This window comes from Plutella xylostella, chromosome 18 (assembly GCF_932276165.1).
Source record: "Plutella xylostella chromosome 18, ilPluXylo3.1, whole genome shotgun sequence".
Classification (NCBI taxonomy): Eukaryota; Metazoa; Arthropoda; class Insecta; order Lepidoptera; family Plutellidae; genus Plutella; species Plutella xylostella.
Genome location: NC_063998.1, coordinates 9,627,337 through 9,646,686, shown reverse-complemented (window position 1 = coordinate 9,646,686; position 19,350 = coordinate 9,627,337). Strand labels below are relative to the sequence as shown.

At 35.7% G+C, this 19,350-nt stretch overlaps 1 protein-coding gene across 1 annotated transcript in view; it reads left to right on the top strand.

Moving 5' to 3' along the window:
- Positions 1-19,350, top strand: part of LOC105388075 (breast cancer metastasis-suppressor 1-like protein) — a 91,249-nt gene that overhangs the window by 3,329 nt on the left and 68,570 nt on the right. Inside the window, exon 3 of the mRNA XM_011558918.3 lies at positions 2,314-2,407. Within this exon, the coding sequence (XP_011557220.1) occupies positions 2,314-2,407 (94 nt within the window). The remainder of the gene's footprint in view (positions 1-2,313; positions 2,408-19,350) is intronic.

Below are 19,350 nucleotides of genomic sequence, written 5' to 3'. Positions count from 1 at the left end.
CAATCCGCGCGGTGAGGCGGTGCGTGTGTGAATCGCATCAGACCGTATGAATGTAGTTTAGTTCCCGCTTTTGCCGTGATATCAGTGGCGGCGTGGACTCTAGCTACATTGAGCTACATACATACATACATTTTTTTTAATACCATAAAGTAGAAACGTTGCGACACGTCGGATGTTACAACCTCATGAGAGTCTTCACTATATTATATTTTCACTACATTCAAGTAATTATATTGAATAAGAATGTAAATTAAATAGTATAACACTAAATATGCATATTCATAAATTAAAATAATATATTTTTAAGTATTATAATATATAAAGCAAAGCCAGGAGGATGTTTATTTATTTATTTGAAGATCAATAAATGATACACTTGCAACATACATCTAGACCTACTTCCATTAACATACAACTTTACTGAACGCTGCTTAAATGTATACTTCTTTACTGATTAGGAACAATGTACTTATGGCAGTCTTATAGCTTAGAATGGCTAGATTTTTCCTTCTACCTTCCGTAAAAAAACCAATAGTAATATAAATTAGACGGTTTAAAAATATGAGAATACTAGGTACATTTGGTTCAAGCAGCATTTATTTATTTCCAAGAGTCTCTTCACTTTCGATCAAAATCACACTATCCTGTCACCACGGTGTCCAACTCTATATAGTGTGTTTGTCACCGACACGACAATAACAAGACTCGTGGCAGCACTTGGAGTCATCATTTCTAGCTCGGCCGAAACTCTAGTTTTTTCTTCGCCAAAAACATGTAGTAATCCCCCTAATGCCGTGTAGTTTATTGGTCAGTCTAAGACACATTAAATTATGCCGAAACCGAATCAATCATATAAATTTTAATTCCTTTCTAAAGAACAGATATCAGACATCATAAATTAAAGACCTTAAAATTAGATACCATCTATACCTATGTAGGCCGTCTATTCCTGAAATTCTAATAGCATTTGAACCGCAAAATATTATCCGAATAATCATTTAACTTAGCTTTGAGATTCCGTTTCTGTACGACATTAATTTATTGATGAACCAAAGATTATTTCATATTTTTACATTTAAGTATTATGATTGCCGTACATAACAATCAATTTCTTCCAGTACTTACACCCCAACCTATCAACTGTTCATAGATAAATATGATTATACATTATAACTCCAGAAAAGACACGAATCTCAACAAAGCTATGGAACTAGCGCGGCGCTATACCTCATTTTCATACAAACCGCTTTCGGCCGGTACAGTTTTACCACATAACTGTACATTCCCATGTTATATGCCCGAGAGCACATACCACTAGCTCACAGACACGCGAGATAATCTTCGGAATGCAACTTTGTTTACGTAATGTCGGTTACAAATATTTGCTACGAGGTGCTACGAAAGTGCTACGACGCGGCGTAGCACTTGCCGTGTCAGCGGTGAGGACAATCTAACTTATTATTATTATTTGAGTTACCGTCCATAGGTGATAATGTTGCATAGGTGTGGTGCGGATACTGTTAGGGTGCAGTTTTATCAGTTGACGACCCGAAGGTTAATTTGTTACAGCCGAAAGAAAACACATTTAAGAAGTTATAAATTCCTCGTCCAAACTTTAATTTACATTTTTTTAAATACATTATTATTTTTCTATTATATTAATCAGCAATCCTTTAATGGCATGTCAAACATCTGTCAGATCCATACAAATTATGTCAGTTTTGTCAGATAAGCAATGCTACTTAAATATATTGAAATAAAATTATCAATAAAGAAATCTAAATCTATTGTTAATTATAAATTAATAATGTTCGGTGGTGGTTCAGTCTGTGCAGTCAGTCTGAGGACTCTGAGGCAAAGACACCAGACCCCTTCCACCTAGCATTTTCACTCTGAGAGTTTTCTTTGCCCCAAATTGTACGGTCAATTAATTAGCAGGTCTTGTCTTTCCTTGGATCTTTGTATGACTCACAAACACAGATCAAGAATTATCACAACCTTTAGGTTTTATTTTAAACTATAGGTACCTACTCGTATATCCCAATTAGGTCTTAGTTTAGAGTTGAGAAAATTTATGATTGTTCTACCTGACTTGACTCACCTATTTTTTTTTATGTTCACGGGATTAATTTCAAACAACCAGTTCCCATTAATCAGAGGTTGGCTAGAATATGTAGATATTGCATTTTGGCACGAATTCCGCAAATTAGTTGTGTTTTAAATTACATTTGTGTTTTTGTGTGTAATGGTATATAAATGATGAATAAACTAATTATCCTTACAGTCCTCGCTAATACCCCCCCTTGTTCGCAGGATCGAGGTGGCGGGGGTGCTGAAGCAGATGCGCATCGACAACATCAAGCACAAGTTCGAGGCGGAGGAGCAGGCGGCGCACCAGCACTTCAAGGTATGTTCACTATGTATTGTATAAAAGTCGACAATATTGGACCAAAAAAAAAACAAAGGAGAATGGCCAAATCTCTATGGTGCCATGACCCAGAATAGCCATTGATGAAACATATACTGATGTGTCCTTGACTACCTTATTACCGTTTATCCTGTATAAATGTACTAAATTTACTACAGTATAAAAAAAATATTCTTCTTCTTCTTATCGTGTCGACGACAAACCAACAAAGTCGCTAAATAATAACATGCCCAGAACTGGGCCACTGATACTATATGATTTTATAATTGTGGGGTATGGAAGAAAGAAGATACACGTGCTGAAAGATCAAGTCTTCCTCCTGTACTACATGTTTCCCTCGAGATAAAGTGCTCCTGTTGGAATTCCTGCATAAAAAGTATTCTTTGTTACTTCGGGATAACAGTAACTTTGAATAGCATAAAATTCTTTTTTTGAAATAGGTCTTATGTTTAAAAAAAAAATGTTTTTGAGTGTAAAATGTGTAAAAATAATTTTTATATTATTTTCAGACATAAAATCATGTAACACACTTTGTGATGCACTATGTGTTGGAAATGCCATGATTTAGATGATTATCCTTATTGTTCCTTGTAAAATTCATAAAAATCTTATTTAACGAGAAAAATATTATTATTAATTCACTTTTGAACCCTTAATATCACAAGAACCCCATTACCTATTTAGATTTTTAAATATTTTGCCTCGTATCATACTCTTTTATCAATAAATTAACATAACATAGGTTTGGTTAGTGGCTGCTAACGCACACAAAGCGGGTCAGATTTGGCCATTCTCCTTAAAGTTTATACCAGTACTGTCCACTAACAACATTAATTTTATTTACGTAGCTATTTATAAAGTCGAAATTTGATAGCTGAATTCTACGTTTTGAAATCAAATTGGTGATTATTGGTGCCTCCATAGACCACTTTAGTACATGTATTTTTAGTGTTTGTTCAGCAACAATAGAGGTGGTGATCATCGAAAGGTAAGTGTTGTTTTAAATATATATTTATAGTCGTAGAAATAATACGTTATATGTACGTATCACATCATCTCGACCCATCAAGTTCCCACTGCTGGGGCACGGGTCTCCTTCCAATGAAGTATGGATCTAGGCCTAGTCCACAACGCTGGCCTAGTGCGGGTTGGTGGACCCCAACACAAGCAAGCTTGTGCTGAGAGAGTTGTCGGGTAAGTGATGCACGTAGAACCAAATAATAACTTGTTCAAGGAACCGGCGGTATCTTTGTTATCGAATAGCCACTGGATAAAAAAAACTGTGGTAAACGATGGAGGTGCTATTTTAAAACAATTAACTATTCATACATAAATTAGAAAAGAAAACAAGCTAACACAAACGACATAGATCTAAAAGTCGCACTGAAAAATGAAAAGAGTAAAACATTTAACTATTGAACAGGATATTAATAAACCCATGAAGGCATTACTCAGCGATCCTACTATATATTTATTGTTTGAAACATCTGCCTTTCAAGAGTAGGGGTACTGTATTGTACTGGAATCGGAACATAATTACTTATACAGTGTTAATTAAACGGAATTTGTATCTTATTCTTATATCAATACATATAAATAAGTTACAGAACAAGTTAAATTATAGCACGATATACCTACTACATACATTCAGTATTCAATTTTCATGTTAAGCCGCGTACACACCGGGCCAACGAACGACAACGAACGTTTTTCGTTGACCTTGGTTGCTGCAATCTGCCCTGTATTGTGTATGAATAATATCCATCGTTGGGATCATCGTTGGCGTTCGTTGGGCGTTCGTTGGCCCGGTGTGTACGCGGCCTTATGCATGTTTATACTGATTCCTTCTCAGATTCTGAAAATCCAACATTTACAGTGCAATCAGAGTGAATTATATCGCTTTTGCAGAAGAAAAAATACAATTCAAGGTCATGAAACAAAATAAAACCAGTCATGCTTGGCAGCGTCGTGAAATTGCTCAATTTGCTGTTCACTAGTTCTACAAGACTACGTGAGTCGTAGCATACGTGTTAGTTGCGAGCTTTAGAAATAGATGGCGCTACCTGTCTCTTCAACTTGATATCAGGTGTTTAATACAAAGTTACGTTTACATGCGCTTCTATGGTATTTTCTTGGTTTTCAGCGTGAAAATACGATTTTGATTCGAAATTTTGGTTAAATATTCATGTCTATGATAGTTTTGGATAATTTTCTAGCCAAAAATGAAAGTTTTAAGACTGCGTTACGTAATAAATAGCAGTTGAAACTGTAAGGTCGTGTGAGTGATTACGTTGTCACTCTTTGACGACCTAGTATTAGCTCGATGAGTTTTATAAAGTCTAGAACGGTATTTTGTAACGGTCGGGAATTGATTTTTTTATAGCCACGTGTTTCTCAGAAAGTTTAATGCTTTTTGTTTTAACTTAACAATGGTATAGATTTGTAATGAACAAGTTTTATTTTATGTAATCTTGATGTTTTCTTAGGTACTTAAAACATATTCTTAGTATAAATAAATGCTTATATTGTTATGTACATATATGCTATGCATGCATTTGTTGTGTTGAAATAATCCTTTCTAAAAGCTTAGTTTCATTTGGCTCTAAATAAAACTAAACTATACTGAATAAGTCTTTATTTATTAACGCTAGGTATAGTTAATCGTAGTCACAACTCTTTAAAAGTTGCATTTGTGTTAGTTCCAAGTGACATACAGACAAACCATCCAACAAACTTTCGCGTTTATAATACACTCGCGAGCAATGAAAATGTTCCAAATCATATATTTTTTAAACGGAAAAGTACATTTAACAGCGCACCAGAATATTACCAACTAAAATTGAAAATATTTCGCAGAAAGAATAAGGAGATATTTCGTGAATTTCTTAATTTCGTAGAACAATAGCTGTTCAGAATGACAAGCTATGTCACCATTTTTCGGCTTGCGTTACCACTTTAGCACCTCCCTATCCTAATCCTAACTAATATTATAAATGCGAAACTAACTGTGTCTGTCTGTCTGTTACTCTTTCACGCCAAAACTACTGGACGGATTTGAATGAAATTTTGTATACATATTGTCTAGACCCTGAGAAAGAACATAGGCTACTTTTTATCCCGGAATTCCCACGGGAAAACTTTTTATGGCGAAGCGAAGCTCGTGGGAACAGCTAGTACGTTATATAATTCGATGATGTAGTACCGACAATGCCTGGGCGTTGTTGCGCCATTACTCAATAAGTAATTTATGTAAATAGGTTTCATGGTAATTAATTAGTCCTTTATTGGCGAGAAGTTAATTAAAAACGATACATTTTACATTTACCAAATATGTAAAATTTAAATTGTAAATGATCTTTTCAGTAAGTATATTGAGTTGTATTTTTTGTTAGTTCTCGTTTTGTTATTTCCGTATTTATTTCAGGAGCTTTTTATTAAATCCTATTTAGGAAGCAAGTCCCATTGTAAACATGCACGTAATATGTAACAATTGTACATATGTTTATGTACTTAAGTAGGTAAATTATGTTTTCGTAGTGCATCTCTATACTCTAGGACACGTTTACCCATTCATCGTGTTTTCGTCTCCTCTTAAATATCATAAGCATCATTTAATTCATGGCTTGATGAATTAAATTAACTAAGCAGAGACCTTTTGGTGCTCTCATGTCAGTTTTATCTAATTCAGACGGCCCCTCTTTTATTTCAATTATAAGTAGAGTTATAGTTTGTTCATAGTTTCCGTTTGTCAAAAAATAATTAATTCAACATGTAACTACTTCCTTTTTTCACTCTTGACTTTGATATAAGTGCTGATGCCGAAATTCACAAAGTTAACCTTTTCAGGGCAAGATCACTAGCAAAAGCTAGTAGAATATAATTAAGAATCATCTCACCATATCATGATTATTGATGTAGCGAACACTCTTCTCTGTATGAAATGTCACGTAAATCTAGCCGCTATTACTAAGAAGCTAAGCGGTTGAGCGGCATAGCTGATCGATCGACTCAGGGTGCCCCAGAAAAGACTTCAACGAGGGAGCGGGTATTTCTTTATCAATTTAAAAAGTAGAATAGAATTTAATAGATTATGACTTTATTAGTTACTACAAATAACAAAACAAACAAAAAAATACATATAAACTAGTAACAATGAGCAAGAGGCGGCCATATCGCTAACGGGCAACCCTGAACATAAATAAATAAAAGTAATGTACCTAGGTTCCTAAGTATTAAAGTTTCAGCAGCATAATAAAATCAATGCCGGCTTATCGCTATTCTATTCTATTCTATTCTCTGTGGGGGTGTAAGTACCTGCACCTGGCTCTCCCGAATGGAACCTTTGTGCATATCCCCAAGGTCTAAACTGCCTTCCTAAGCTTGGACCATTTCCCACCACGCTGGTCCACTGCGGGTTGGTGGGTTCACATATCTAGATGTGCTAGATCTAGATATGCAGGTTTTCTCACGATGTTTTCCTTCACCGTTAGAGCGATGGTATACATTGTACTTAAGTTAAAAGAACTCATTGGTACATGTCAGCGCCGGGATCGAACCCGTATCTCTGGCGTGAGAAGCGGACGCTTACCCGACTGAGCTACCACCGCTCTCCGGCTTATCGCTAGTTACCTTATTGAAAATAAAATGCATACATCCAGTAAATTACTTCTTATTTCATTTTGTAATCTAGACATCTTCGAACAAAATACTTTGATTTGAAAATTAAAGTAACATAGCACCAAAATATTAGGTATTCTTTAAAAACTTGTTATACTACCTGTAGCGTTACACGTAACGTAACGTAAATTTGTTTGCATTGGAGGCTTTATTAGGTCGATACATACTTCGATTCCTGGAAATGCCCGGGTAAACAAGTCACAAATCCGCCAATTTTGTATCAAAAATACAAATAGATATGTAAAATAAGACCTTTCTTATATGAATGAGCAGGAATTTCACTGTTCTGTAAAAGTAATAATAAATAAATAAATATGTGGGGGACATCTCACACACGGCCATCCGCCCCAAGCTAGGCAGGGCCTGTGTTATGGGTATCGGACAGCTGATATATCTACACAAATACATAGATACATATTAAATATCAACACCCAAGGCCCGAGTACAAATATCTGTCTTTAAACAAATATCGGCCCCAGCCGGGAATCGAACTCCCGACCTTCGGCTTAGCAGTCAGGGTCACTAACCACTACACCAGTCGGCCGCCTAATGAAAAACAATATTTCAAGGCGAGGTGGGGTCAAGGAGCGCACGGGAAGGGTAGTCAAATGTACCATGATTGGAAATCTGTGACCTATTTTACTACTACGATTAAAATAACGGTTACAAAAACTAAAGGTACCACCAACCCGCACTTGGCAAGCGTGGTGGACTATGCCTTAACCCTGCCTTGGAAGAAGACCCGTGCCCCAGCAGTGGGGACGTGATGGGTTGTGTCGTAATGATGATGATGAAAAACTAAAGATATGTGTAGACAGAGTCCGACAGCGTTAACTTCGCAACAGAAACAAGTTCCAACACCAGGTAAATCCTAATCCTAACTAATATTATAAATGCGAAAGTAACTGTGTCTTGTGTGTCTGTTACTCTTTCACGCCAATAGTACTGAACGGATTTGAATGAAATTTGGTATACATATGGTATAGACCCTGTGAAAGAACATAGGCTACTTTTTATCCCGGGATTCCCACGGGAAAACTTTTTAAGGCGAAGCGAAGTTCGCGGGAACGGCTATTATGAAATAAAGACTTCATTTTACCCGTTGCAAAGTCACCGTTAGTAAGAGTAAGTTGGAATGTGTTGACAGCGAAGCAACGGTATTGATCTGTGTCAAGTGTTCCGTCGTGCCTTGTGGGGCTTCCTGACTACACACTGTAACTCAGTGCCTCCCGAACTGAAACTTAACAGCTAACTTACCAGGGGGCTTATCGCGAAGTCAAAACGAAGTAACATACATATACAGTTGTCTGTATATGTATGTTACTTCGGTATATGTATGTAGGTTGTCTGGTAGAGATTGCTTTAAGCAATAAGGCCGCCTTTTTTGTACTATTTTATTTATATAAGTTGTGAATTGTAATGTGTCTTTAATGGTGCAAAATAAAGAGTATTCTATTCTATTCTATTCTATTCTATACATATACTTAGCGTAGTCATTATATAGTGTCTAATTCAATCATTTAAATCTGAAAATAGTTGTCAAAACAAGTTTGATATAAGAGGGCATTTACTACCACCGACACTGTCATACTGGTAATGATAACTTAATAATTATCCAAATGACAATCACTATTACATCAAACCTGTTACTTATGAAATATATTCAAGGGAGATCACCCGTAGAACCTTATCTCTAAAACTTTGAAAATAGTTTAGAAGGGACCACTGTAAGAAATAGAAGCAATAACGACAGATAACAAACTTGAAGTACAGAAATAACACAATATCATAATATCCAGTTAGGTAATCTATGTCAGTAAAGTGCTTTAAAATTAAAAATACTCAATAAACAAAATTTATTATATTTAGCTTTAATCCTAACTAACAGTAAGTAGTAATTGTGTCTGTCTGTCTGTAACTCTTTCACGCCAAAACTACTCAACGGATTTGAATGAATTTTGGTGTAATAATAATATAATAATATGTGGGGACATCTCACACACGTTCATCCGACCCCAAGCTAGGCAGAGCCTGTAATATGGGTATTGGACAGCTGATATATTTACACAAATACATAGATAGATACATATTAAAATAAATATAAATATCAACACCCAAGATCCGAGTACAAATATCTGTCTAAACAAATGTCTGCCCCAGCCGGGAATCGAACCTTCGGCATAGCAGTCAGGCACTTTTTATCTCGGAACTCCCACGGGAAAACTTTTTAGGGCGAGGCGAAGCTCGCGGAAACAGCTAGTTTCATAATATTTGTGTGAATTACAAACGAAAGAAACGACGAACTAATAAGTTATTCCACATGCAAAAAAGGGTAGTAAGTCGAAAGGGGTTGACTCTTTTTCAGCAACTTGAGCTCTACGAATTTCGAAAATTCGCGAAACAAAATTTAGTTTCTCCATAGAAAATTTGAGTCTCGTGACTTTTTTACTAGGAAGATATTTTTTCAGGAATTTCCTGAAATTTTTAATTTAGTCAGACAAAAAGGACAGAAAGAAATAAAAGTTTGCAAGTACCTAAGCAATCAAATAATTATCTTAAAAAAAAAAAAACAAAAAAACACGCACTCACGCCTTGTACTAATGTACTCCCTTGCGGGGTAGGCAGAGGTGCATTGCTGCACCCACTTTTCGCCAGAGTGTATGTTAGTCCCAATGTAATAGGGGGCGGGCCTATTGCCATTAAACGGGCACATCCAAGACCCGAGAGCAAATATCTGTGTTTAAACAAATATCTGCCCCGGCCGGGAATCGAACCCGGGACCATTGGCTCAGTAGTCAGGGTCACTAACCACTACGCCATTCGGTCGTCATCTTAATAACTATTAATGTGATGAAAAACTATATAATGGATTATTAAGTATTATTAAGTTTTCCAAATAACAAGTTCGGTTATTAATGGTATCGTCAGATTATTGGAGGCTCAGCAACGTCGTCGATCGATCGTGGGGCTTCCACTGAAGGCCTTCGCTGAAGCTGAAAATGTTTCTAAAGTTAAATAGTTAAGACATTGTAAAATTTTCTATAAAAATCGAGAGTTCATCTTTAAGGTGTTTTTGTGTTAGAATAATTTTGAAATGTGATCATTCCTATATAGAGTTTTCCCGTGGCAACTCCAAGTTCATAAAAGTACCTATTGTTTTGAGACATAGCTTTATTACCTACTTGTAGTTTTACAGTGAAAGGATAAAATACTTACAATCTTTCGCATTTATCATTTGCTCGTAACATACAATACAAAACTGTAAAATATAATAGTGGTAAGAAGTAATGATGAACTAGTAATGACCTCCCAGAGTCCACGCCGCGAGGGGCATTACAGAACTGGGACAAGGATACTTGGGGGTATTTTCATTAACAATCTAGTCCAGTGGAACACTGCATGTAGTACATTATGTGTATCTGAGTACATAAAATATACTATCACGACTGGAACCCCTTAGGTTTACTGTACAGCGCCACGTTTTGAAAGCAAACTTCTCAATCAGATTCACCATCCCAAAAGGGATAACATGGAATACACTAGGACTGGCCAAAAAATCTATAAATTTAGTACCTCAATTTACCTACTTAAACAACCTACCTAAATTTTGTAATTATGTATGTTATACTAACTCTTGTTTTCACACTTGTATCCTTTTTCATACTTTCGATTTCATTTCTATGTGGTTGTCAGGAAGAGATTACTTTTAGTAATTAGGCTGCCGATTGTATTATTTATTTTCATTTCTATGTTTGTGAAACTGTTACTGTTTGTGTGCAATAAAGAGTATTTATCTTATCTTATCTTACCTCATAATTCATTCTCAACATGGTCGTCCATTCGTTTATTGAGGAGTATTGAGGACCGAATGTTATAGCGGTTAGTTATACTCACTACTATGCTGAAGCTTTAATCCCCGGCCGACAGATATTTGTTTCGATTGACGTGCATCGGTTCACGTAAAAAAATGGCAATCGCAGACTTACTGAACTTTTCATGCGACGATAAGCATTTCGCACGCAGCATTCTGCTCGTCCTTATTTAATTAGATGCCTTAAATTTGGTTTCCAATAAAAGGCCTTTAGATGCAAATACGTCACAATGCATTCTAAAATCATTTTTTTTTAAATAACCTATTACACTCACGGGCAATGAAAAGGTTCCACTGAGAAAAGCACAAAATTACTGAAAAGGCTAGCTTAATGAACGCAACATTGAACTACATTTAACAGAGCATCAGGATATTACCAACTGAAAACGGTAATATTTTGTTCACATTTTAAATTAAATGTTTGAATTTTTTTTCCTGGCTGGCATTTTGTGAGTGGAATATTTACATTCGTTCGTGAGTGTATTATACCTTTAACGATGAAGTCACAAAGTTAAACATCATGCACAAACAGTGCAACTAACCTGCTTCATAGCTTGCCAATCCCATATCTAATTAAAGGGGGGAATCTATTTTAACCCTCTTAATCGCATGTAGATTAAATTTGGCACTTAACTCCGGAAGCCTTATGTTTGAGGATGTAAAGTTTAAAATGCAACGGGCAGTATTGTTTCGGGTAGAAGAGAATAATTTCGATACCTCTTGATATAAATATGTAGACTGGATCGTCTGCGAGGGGTGATACGATATAGATGTGGCACTTTGCGGATATGACATGGTTTTCATGTGGAAATTGCGTGCTCATCTTGACTAGAGGATGTATGAACAGAAATGTTCTGTATGCAAAAAGTCCATAAATATTATGTTGGGGAAACGGAAATCAAATCCTCCTGTCGAAGAACTAACCGTCCAATAGGGAATCATCTGTAGCAGAAGGTTGTGGAATCGGTCAGATGTACGGAGGCAAATATCGCTGAGACATAAATATCGTTTTAGGATAACATATCAACCGAAAATATGGTTTTGCTACCGACCACGATAAAGCTAACTTTGCAACAGAAAGAAGTGGCAGTACGAAAAAAAGTTTATTATGCTTTATAGACGCTTCTGCGTGTTTTGAAACTATACAAGGCCAGAACGCACCCATAGTGTACTAGCACTGTATAGTTTCAAGTGAAAAATAATAATATTTTACTTGAAAATATACACGATTTGTGCGTGCTAATCGCGTATACTTTCAAGTTGGGATTTACAGAATCGTTCTTGAAAATATACATTGCTATTACGCACATTACTTGATTGGCGTACTTGTCGCATATAATTGATACCTACATGCTGATTATAATTTACTTAACTATTTCGGTAAATGTACATGACTACAATTGACTTGTTCTGCCTGTCATACCTATAGAATGTTAATAAATAAAGATGAACAAGCTCTAATTTGATTGATAAATTGATATTTATAGCAATCATACTTGCAAGTAAGAATACTAATATCTTATTATTTATATGAATTACGAGTAAGAGTAATACCTACTACACACACGAGCAATGAAAAAGTTTCAGTGACGATAGCTCCTGAATGGAAAAAACTAGCTTAATGACGCCGTCGGCAATATTAAAGTACATTTAACAGCGCATCAAAATAACCAAATTAAAAACGTTAAATTTTGATAACATTCTAAATTAAATGTTTTAAAAAATTGGGGTCATTTGGTGTTGACTTTTTGCTCCTTGGACTTATTCTTTGCTCTTGAGTGTGGTAAGTATTACCCTGTAGACCTATTACAGACATATTATTATTTTTCATCAAGTTTTGAATTCACCGTAATTGTCTTTTATGAATTGTTCTACACTCTCTTCTGAGATATTTTTTATTATTTACAACAGTTCTACAGTTTAATTTAAATCAATTTCCTTTTTAACTGTACGATGTGAACAAAAACACGTTACGAAAACAATGCCAAGTGCGGAATGATGATGCAATGTTTAGAAAGCAATAGACTTATTACTATTTCGCATGAAAGAAAGAGAGAGCAACAATTCAAAAGAGCTACCACGTAACTAATCACGTATAGTTTCAAGTGCTCGCATTGCCACTTGGTACTTGAAAATATACACGATTAGTACGCAGTGGTAACTGCTACAGTATATTTTCAAGCCATAATTTTGGCCCAACTTACTTGAAAATATACGCGATTAGTGCGTAATGGCCTTGTATACTTTCAAGTAAATCATGGCACCATTTTAATTTGAAAATATACACGAGCAGTCTCAACCTCTGCGTTCTGGCCTTGTATAGTTTCAAAACACGCGACGCTTCTATCTAACATGCATATATTGGTTTAGTTTAGGACATGAAAGAAAAAAATATATAGTGCCGAGTTCGCTTTTGTCTGATTTCCCTTTTGTTATGATCATCAGCCGTGTTACATTCAATGTCGATTTCTCCATTCGCATGCCAATTTCTATAAACCTTCATTTATTACTGTTGCTTTCACGAGCGGATCAGTGCGTCGCTGTCCATACAATGATGTCAATTCTGAAGGCAGAAATTCTTAATTTAGAGCTGTCAAAACCTTAATTTCTTTGTTTAAAATTCGACTCTATGATTGTTCTCGTAAATGTCATTTTATGCTAGCAACTTTTTTTAGTTTGACAGCGTTAAAATTAGAATTTCTGCCTTCAGAATCGACATCAATGTCATGGTGTTTTAGAAATTCATTTGCATATTTTATGCTTACGAGTGTGAATGTGATAAAGTCAAAAACAAATGCGATCTTATTTTTTATCTTATGCATAAAAAAACTATATTTACATAAAAAATACTTATTTTAGTAGGAGTAAGTATTTATAGTTTTTACAAAATGAATAATTATAAAAGATTAAAGAATAGCTGTATCAAGAACATAAACATCTTTACCTACACGCTCGCTGTCCTATCTAGACCGAGTTCGTGTTTGATCTTTGTCTCGTCGCCCCATCCGCGTCCCGCCCCTGAAAAGCCTAAACTTTTTGTGTCCGGACTAGGGTTTCGTTCCCGCTTTCCCGGGAATTCCCGTTCCCGGGAATTCCCGGGAAATTTGTCCTTCCCGAAACCGGGAAAAAATAGCATTCCCGGGAATTCCCGGGTTTGATTTTTTATCGATTTTATGATATATTTTCGTCTTTATCTATCTGTTTCTCCTACTTTAAACCAAAAAAAATATCGGCAGGTTTGTAGTCTACGATCAGAAACTTGGTTTTGTTGTAAATTATTGGAAAATCATACGTGTTATTGTTTTCGCGCAGCTGCATTGCAAAGATAAATGACTCATCTACATCACTTTGTTTCACCTCTTCCTGATTAAATATTTTCATCTTTATTTATCTGTTGGTCCTCAAACCTAAAACCAAACAATTGATCGGCTTTTACATATGTGACCAAAGAGTATGTAAAAGCTAACACTAGTGTGACACCTGTCATACATATTTTGTTTATATCCCCGTTTTATGTCCGCGTCTATTTTTTATAAAATTACTAACGCATAGAAAAAACCAAAATAAGAAGTAGGTTGAGCGATAAATCGTTGAATGAATTATTTTTTCTAAAACATTACCTCAAGTGTAATTAATTTTCTATTTTAATTTTATAAAAAAAAAAACCCGCACTCACGCCTTGTACTAATGTACTCCCTTGCGGGGTAGGCAGAGGTGCATTGCTACCATTTTACGGGCACATCCAAGACCCGAGAACAAATATCTGTGTTTAAACAAATATCTGCCCCAGCCGGGAATCGAACCCGGGACCATCGGCTCAGTAGTCAGGGTCACTAACCACTACGCCATTCGGTCGTCTGTTTTAATTTTATATGTCATAATAATATTATTATCAAACTGTTAATTATAATACCTTGGTTATTGTTTAATTTACAATTAAGAAAAACAAATGATTTGGCATGTAAAACAAATCATTATATTATGTAATTTTGTTTGTTAATTTATCTGACTGTTGCTTTTTTCTACCTATACGAGTGATAAAAGTATATTTGATTTAATTGTAAGAGTTTAAATAGACTATTTTAAAGACTTTTAATACCCGAAAATAGCAAAACCAAGCATTTAAAATAAATTCCCGTTTCCCGGGAATTCCCGGGAAATCTTCAAAATAATTCCCGTTTCCCGGGAAGAGAAAAAGGTCGGGAAAAACGAAACCCTAGTCCGGACCCTCATGGTATAGTTTTTTTTTCAACGTTTTAAAGCCAACTCATTTCTACCTGAGTATCTTTTGTGATCTACTTTAGTGTCAAAAGATTTATTGTTGCCCGTTTTGAGTTTGCATCACACTTGTATGTAGGTAATTTGATCAGCCGGCTCAATTTATTTGGTATCAGTATTTGATGGTTTTCTATGTTTTTGCTCTTACGACGATTGTTTAGATTCTAACAATGCTACTATTAATGCAAAATGAATCATCGATTAATATACAGAATGTCAGAGAAGACTGTACATATTATGCTCTCGTTTTAGTTTTATCCATCCACTGACATCCTGAATAATAAAAAATACATCTAGAATCTTAAAATATATACAAAGTTAAGACATTCTTTGCCATAATATGAAACATACGTACTTACATAAGTTACCCTGTGTTAATTTTGTGCTTTGTGATCATAGAACAACGCGGACTCGAGTGTTTGTGATCAACTCCTCATAATAGATGCACCTCTATATTTCAATTTATAACCTCAAATTGTCACGTGTTATTTAAAAAAATCTACAATCTGTTACTTTGTAAAAAGTGTGTGTTAATGTTGGCGGAACCGGATGTTACGTCATCCTACTGAATAGACTGTCGATGCCGCGGTGTCGACACAATGTTTTCCGTTGTTGTGTGAATACTTTCGACTGCAGCTAACTGTTGGAGGCAGATAAGCAGTAGTAGGTTTAATAAACTAACGAATGTTCAATACCCTGGCTGATATTATATATTTTTTAAGAAGTCTAACTTAAAATGCTCAATAAACTATCTCTCCTGCATGTGGCGGCCAACTTAAGGCACACCTTTCGGCATTGCACGCAAAGACGCATCGCATTTAGTATTCTTTGTATAGAAATTCACACAAGTGCGCCCATTTCATCAGCAATGCCGACGCGTTTCACGATACATTTAGGAAAATCCGTTTGGTCCGATACGTACAATACCGATAGTTGGACGCTGGAGTGCCTCCCACCAGATATGTGACGTATGCTATGTGCTTAGCTAAGCTGCGGTAATGTGAAAAGCAAACCTTTCTCACCAGTGCTATGCTATGTTGACGCCGGCATAGCAACGTAGCATAGCACATCTATGGTTTAAAGGCACCCTTAGGAGGCCGGGCGTATTAAACAATAGTAACGACGAATTAAATTTTATTTTGTCACCTAATAACCTAACCACTTTCGAACATCAATCAATAACATTTATGTAATCGGTAACTACTTATTCTTAGCGTCTCGGTGACGCTAGACAAGTCTAGGGGTTTATCCGATACGATACGCTGCATACGGTGCCACAGACAAACACAAATACAGCATTCAAACTCAAACTAAAAATCCTTTGTACGAGTCTTAAGACTTGGCGGGTTAGAGTTGGAAGTGAAACATTCAACACCAAAGCCCCGAGTAGGTTCAAATACCTTTCTCTAAACAAATATACTTAATAGATACCATGGTCGCGGATCGAACCCGGGTCTCTGAGCATAGCAGTCCGGGTTACTAACCACTACACCATCCGGTCATTGCACAAGCAGTTTCCTTGCAAAACACAGACTCCCTGCGCCCGCGCCGCCGGATGTGACGTCACGCTGATATGAATGTGTCGATGACACCGCGCTTACGAATGCTATGTATGCCCTTTACGTATTGTTAGTTGCATGTTATGTGTATGATCTATGTATGTTATTGTGCAAACCTTAGTTTTAGTTAGGTACTATGGGCATTTCCTGTTACTGAAAATGACTACGGGGATTTTATTTTGCGGCTGTCTGATCAACTTTGCAGGAGAATATGACATACAGCCTTAGTGCCAATTTCTACATATCTGTTAACTAACCGACAGGGATTGATTTATTAATTATACGTCATCTCCATATAAAATTCATGACAGATGTGTCAAAAGTCAACCACTACTCCCTGGTTATGCTCTTACCGACTATTGAGAAATTGGCACTTAGAAACAATTGAAAAGTGGCCTGAAAATCCCCATTGATATTTTAGCATACCCATTGGTTTCCTGAAACTTCACCGACTATTCTAACTTCATAATATTCAACTGAACATAACAATAATATAAAAATATATAAGTTCTTACTTTCGTTGTAGAATATGGAATAATTATCCTGTAAATTTCATAATATAGAGATCCAGTTCGTTTCTCTTAGTACGGGTTTTGCTATTTATGAAAACGAAAAAACTTTACGTTTTCTCCTGTCATCTGCATACATTATCTGTCAAAAGTTTCATGATAGTTTCCATTAGAAGCGTCAAACGTTTTCGACAAACTTTCAAACCTGTACTAGACCTGCAGGTAAATGGTTAGGTCCAAGAAGTAAGTAGATACTTACAACTCTTTGAACCTAAAATTATGGCTCCCGTCCGATAATTCCAAGACGTTATAGGAAACTACTATCAAATACACTACTACCACTCACCACTTGTTGTTTTAACAATGTTCGACGTTAATATTATGAACTAATTTACACCAAGTTTGAAAGTTATTGTACCTATAATACGAGTATGTATAATATATCACAACATTTACAACCCATCACGTCCCCACTGCTGGGGCACAGGTCTCTTTCCAATGAAGTAAGGGTTTTAGGCCTTAGTTAGTCCATCACGCGGGCCTAGCGAGAGATTGTGGACGTATAATAATGGTATCCGTAACGACAAGCGATAGAGGCGATCCCTTTACGTTACGGTTCAATGTGCGGTAACCTTAATATACATATACAATGCATAATATAGGTAATTAAATGGGCAGTTATATTAGTTCTTATTTTCAACCAAAACACCTAGGTATTTCTGAAGTCTAGATTCAGATTCCGACACAATGCGTTGCGCGGGCGCTGGCATTGTTTCCATTCACTGGGAGGAAGTCCTTACACGAGGCATTGCGTCACTATTGTTCCTAATCTAGGCTATTGTGTGCGATCTGTCGATATTGCCAAGTTTCTTTTTACTGCTTGCGCTTAGCCGATTCAATTTGCCAATTAAATTGGTGTTTTTATTCGAATTCTGCGGCGCACGTCTGTGAATATGTTAAAAGCCTTTTTCATGGTTTATGTTTCTAAATTGAACGTTCTAAAGCATGAACTTAAGTCCGGCTCAACGGGAGGTTTATTATGTTATACGTACCCTTTACCCCGGAATTTCCAGAGAATACCTTTTAGACAGAAGCGAGGCTCGCGGGAAAAGCTAGTTTACTATAAATCCAAAGATGAGCTCTATATATTTACGTAGCTACTGTTAATTTCTGTGAATATTCTGGATGTTGCTAAAAACAATTCCTATAATTCGCATTTTGTGCTCAATGACTGTGTTTGTACCAAATTTTGTTTTATTACGATAAACAATAAACAAAAGCTTATTGAGAAATAAGAGAAAATGTTGATTAGGTTTTACAATCGAGCATGTATGTAACATTACGAAATTGGTAATAATCAGTTTGCCTTTGTTAATAATCATTTTCTACTATTGTGTAAGCTTCTGTTTAATTGTAATATAACAAAATGTGATACAAACATAGTTTCTTGGGTCATGATGGGAATTGTTAATATTTTTTCTTGATTTTCTTCTTTGTTTAGATTCAAAATCTTTTGTTTTTTAATTCTAATAAAGGATAGAATGATAGTGTTTTATTGGTTATAGATTTCTAGGAATTGTATTTTCTCCATTTAACTGACGAGATTGGATTATAGAAACGAATGTTATTGGAAATAGTGTTTCTGGAAAAGATGGTTTGGTATGGTTTCTGAAAACGGTAAGCCCGTTTCAAAAGGTTTCATTTCCTAGTATTAACCTTGATTTCCTAATGTCTAGTATCTAGAATCTAAAAGTGTGTTTGGCGGTGCTTGTTGGCCCCAGCGCCGAAATGATTATAAATACAGCCACTTAAATTGTTACAATAAGGTTTCCGCTGATAGAATATTCTACGTTCTTAACCTACAAAAAAATAAAACATGTTTTAAACATTTGCATGGAATCGTTTGCCCTTAATAAATTAAACAAAAATAATTCAAACCACCAAAATATTATTTAGTGAAATTTTCTGGTCCATTGGCCTATTTAACAAGGTGTAAAATTTTCAAAAACATAAAAACAACGACATAAG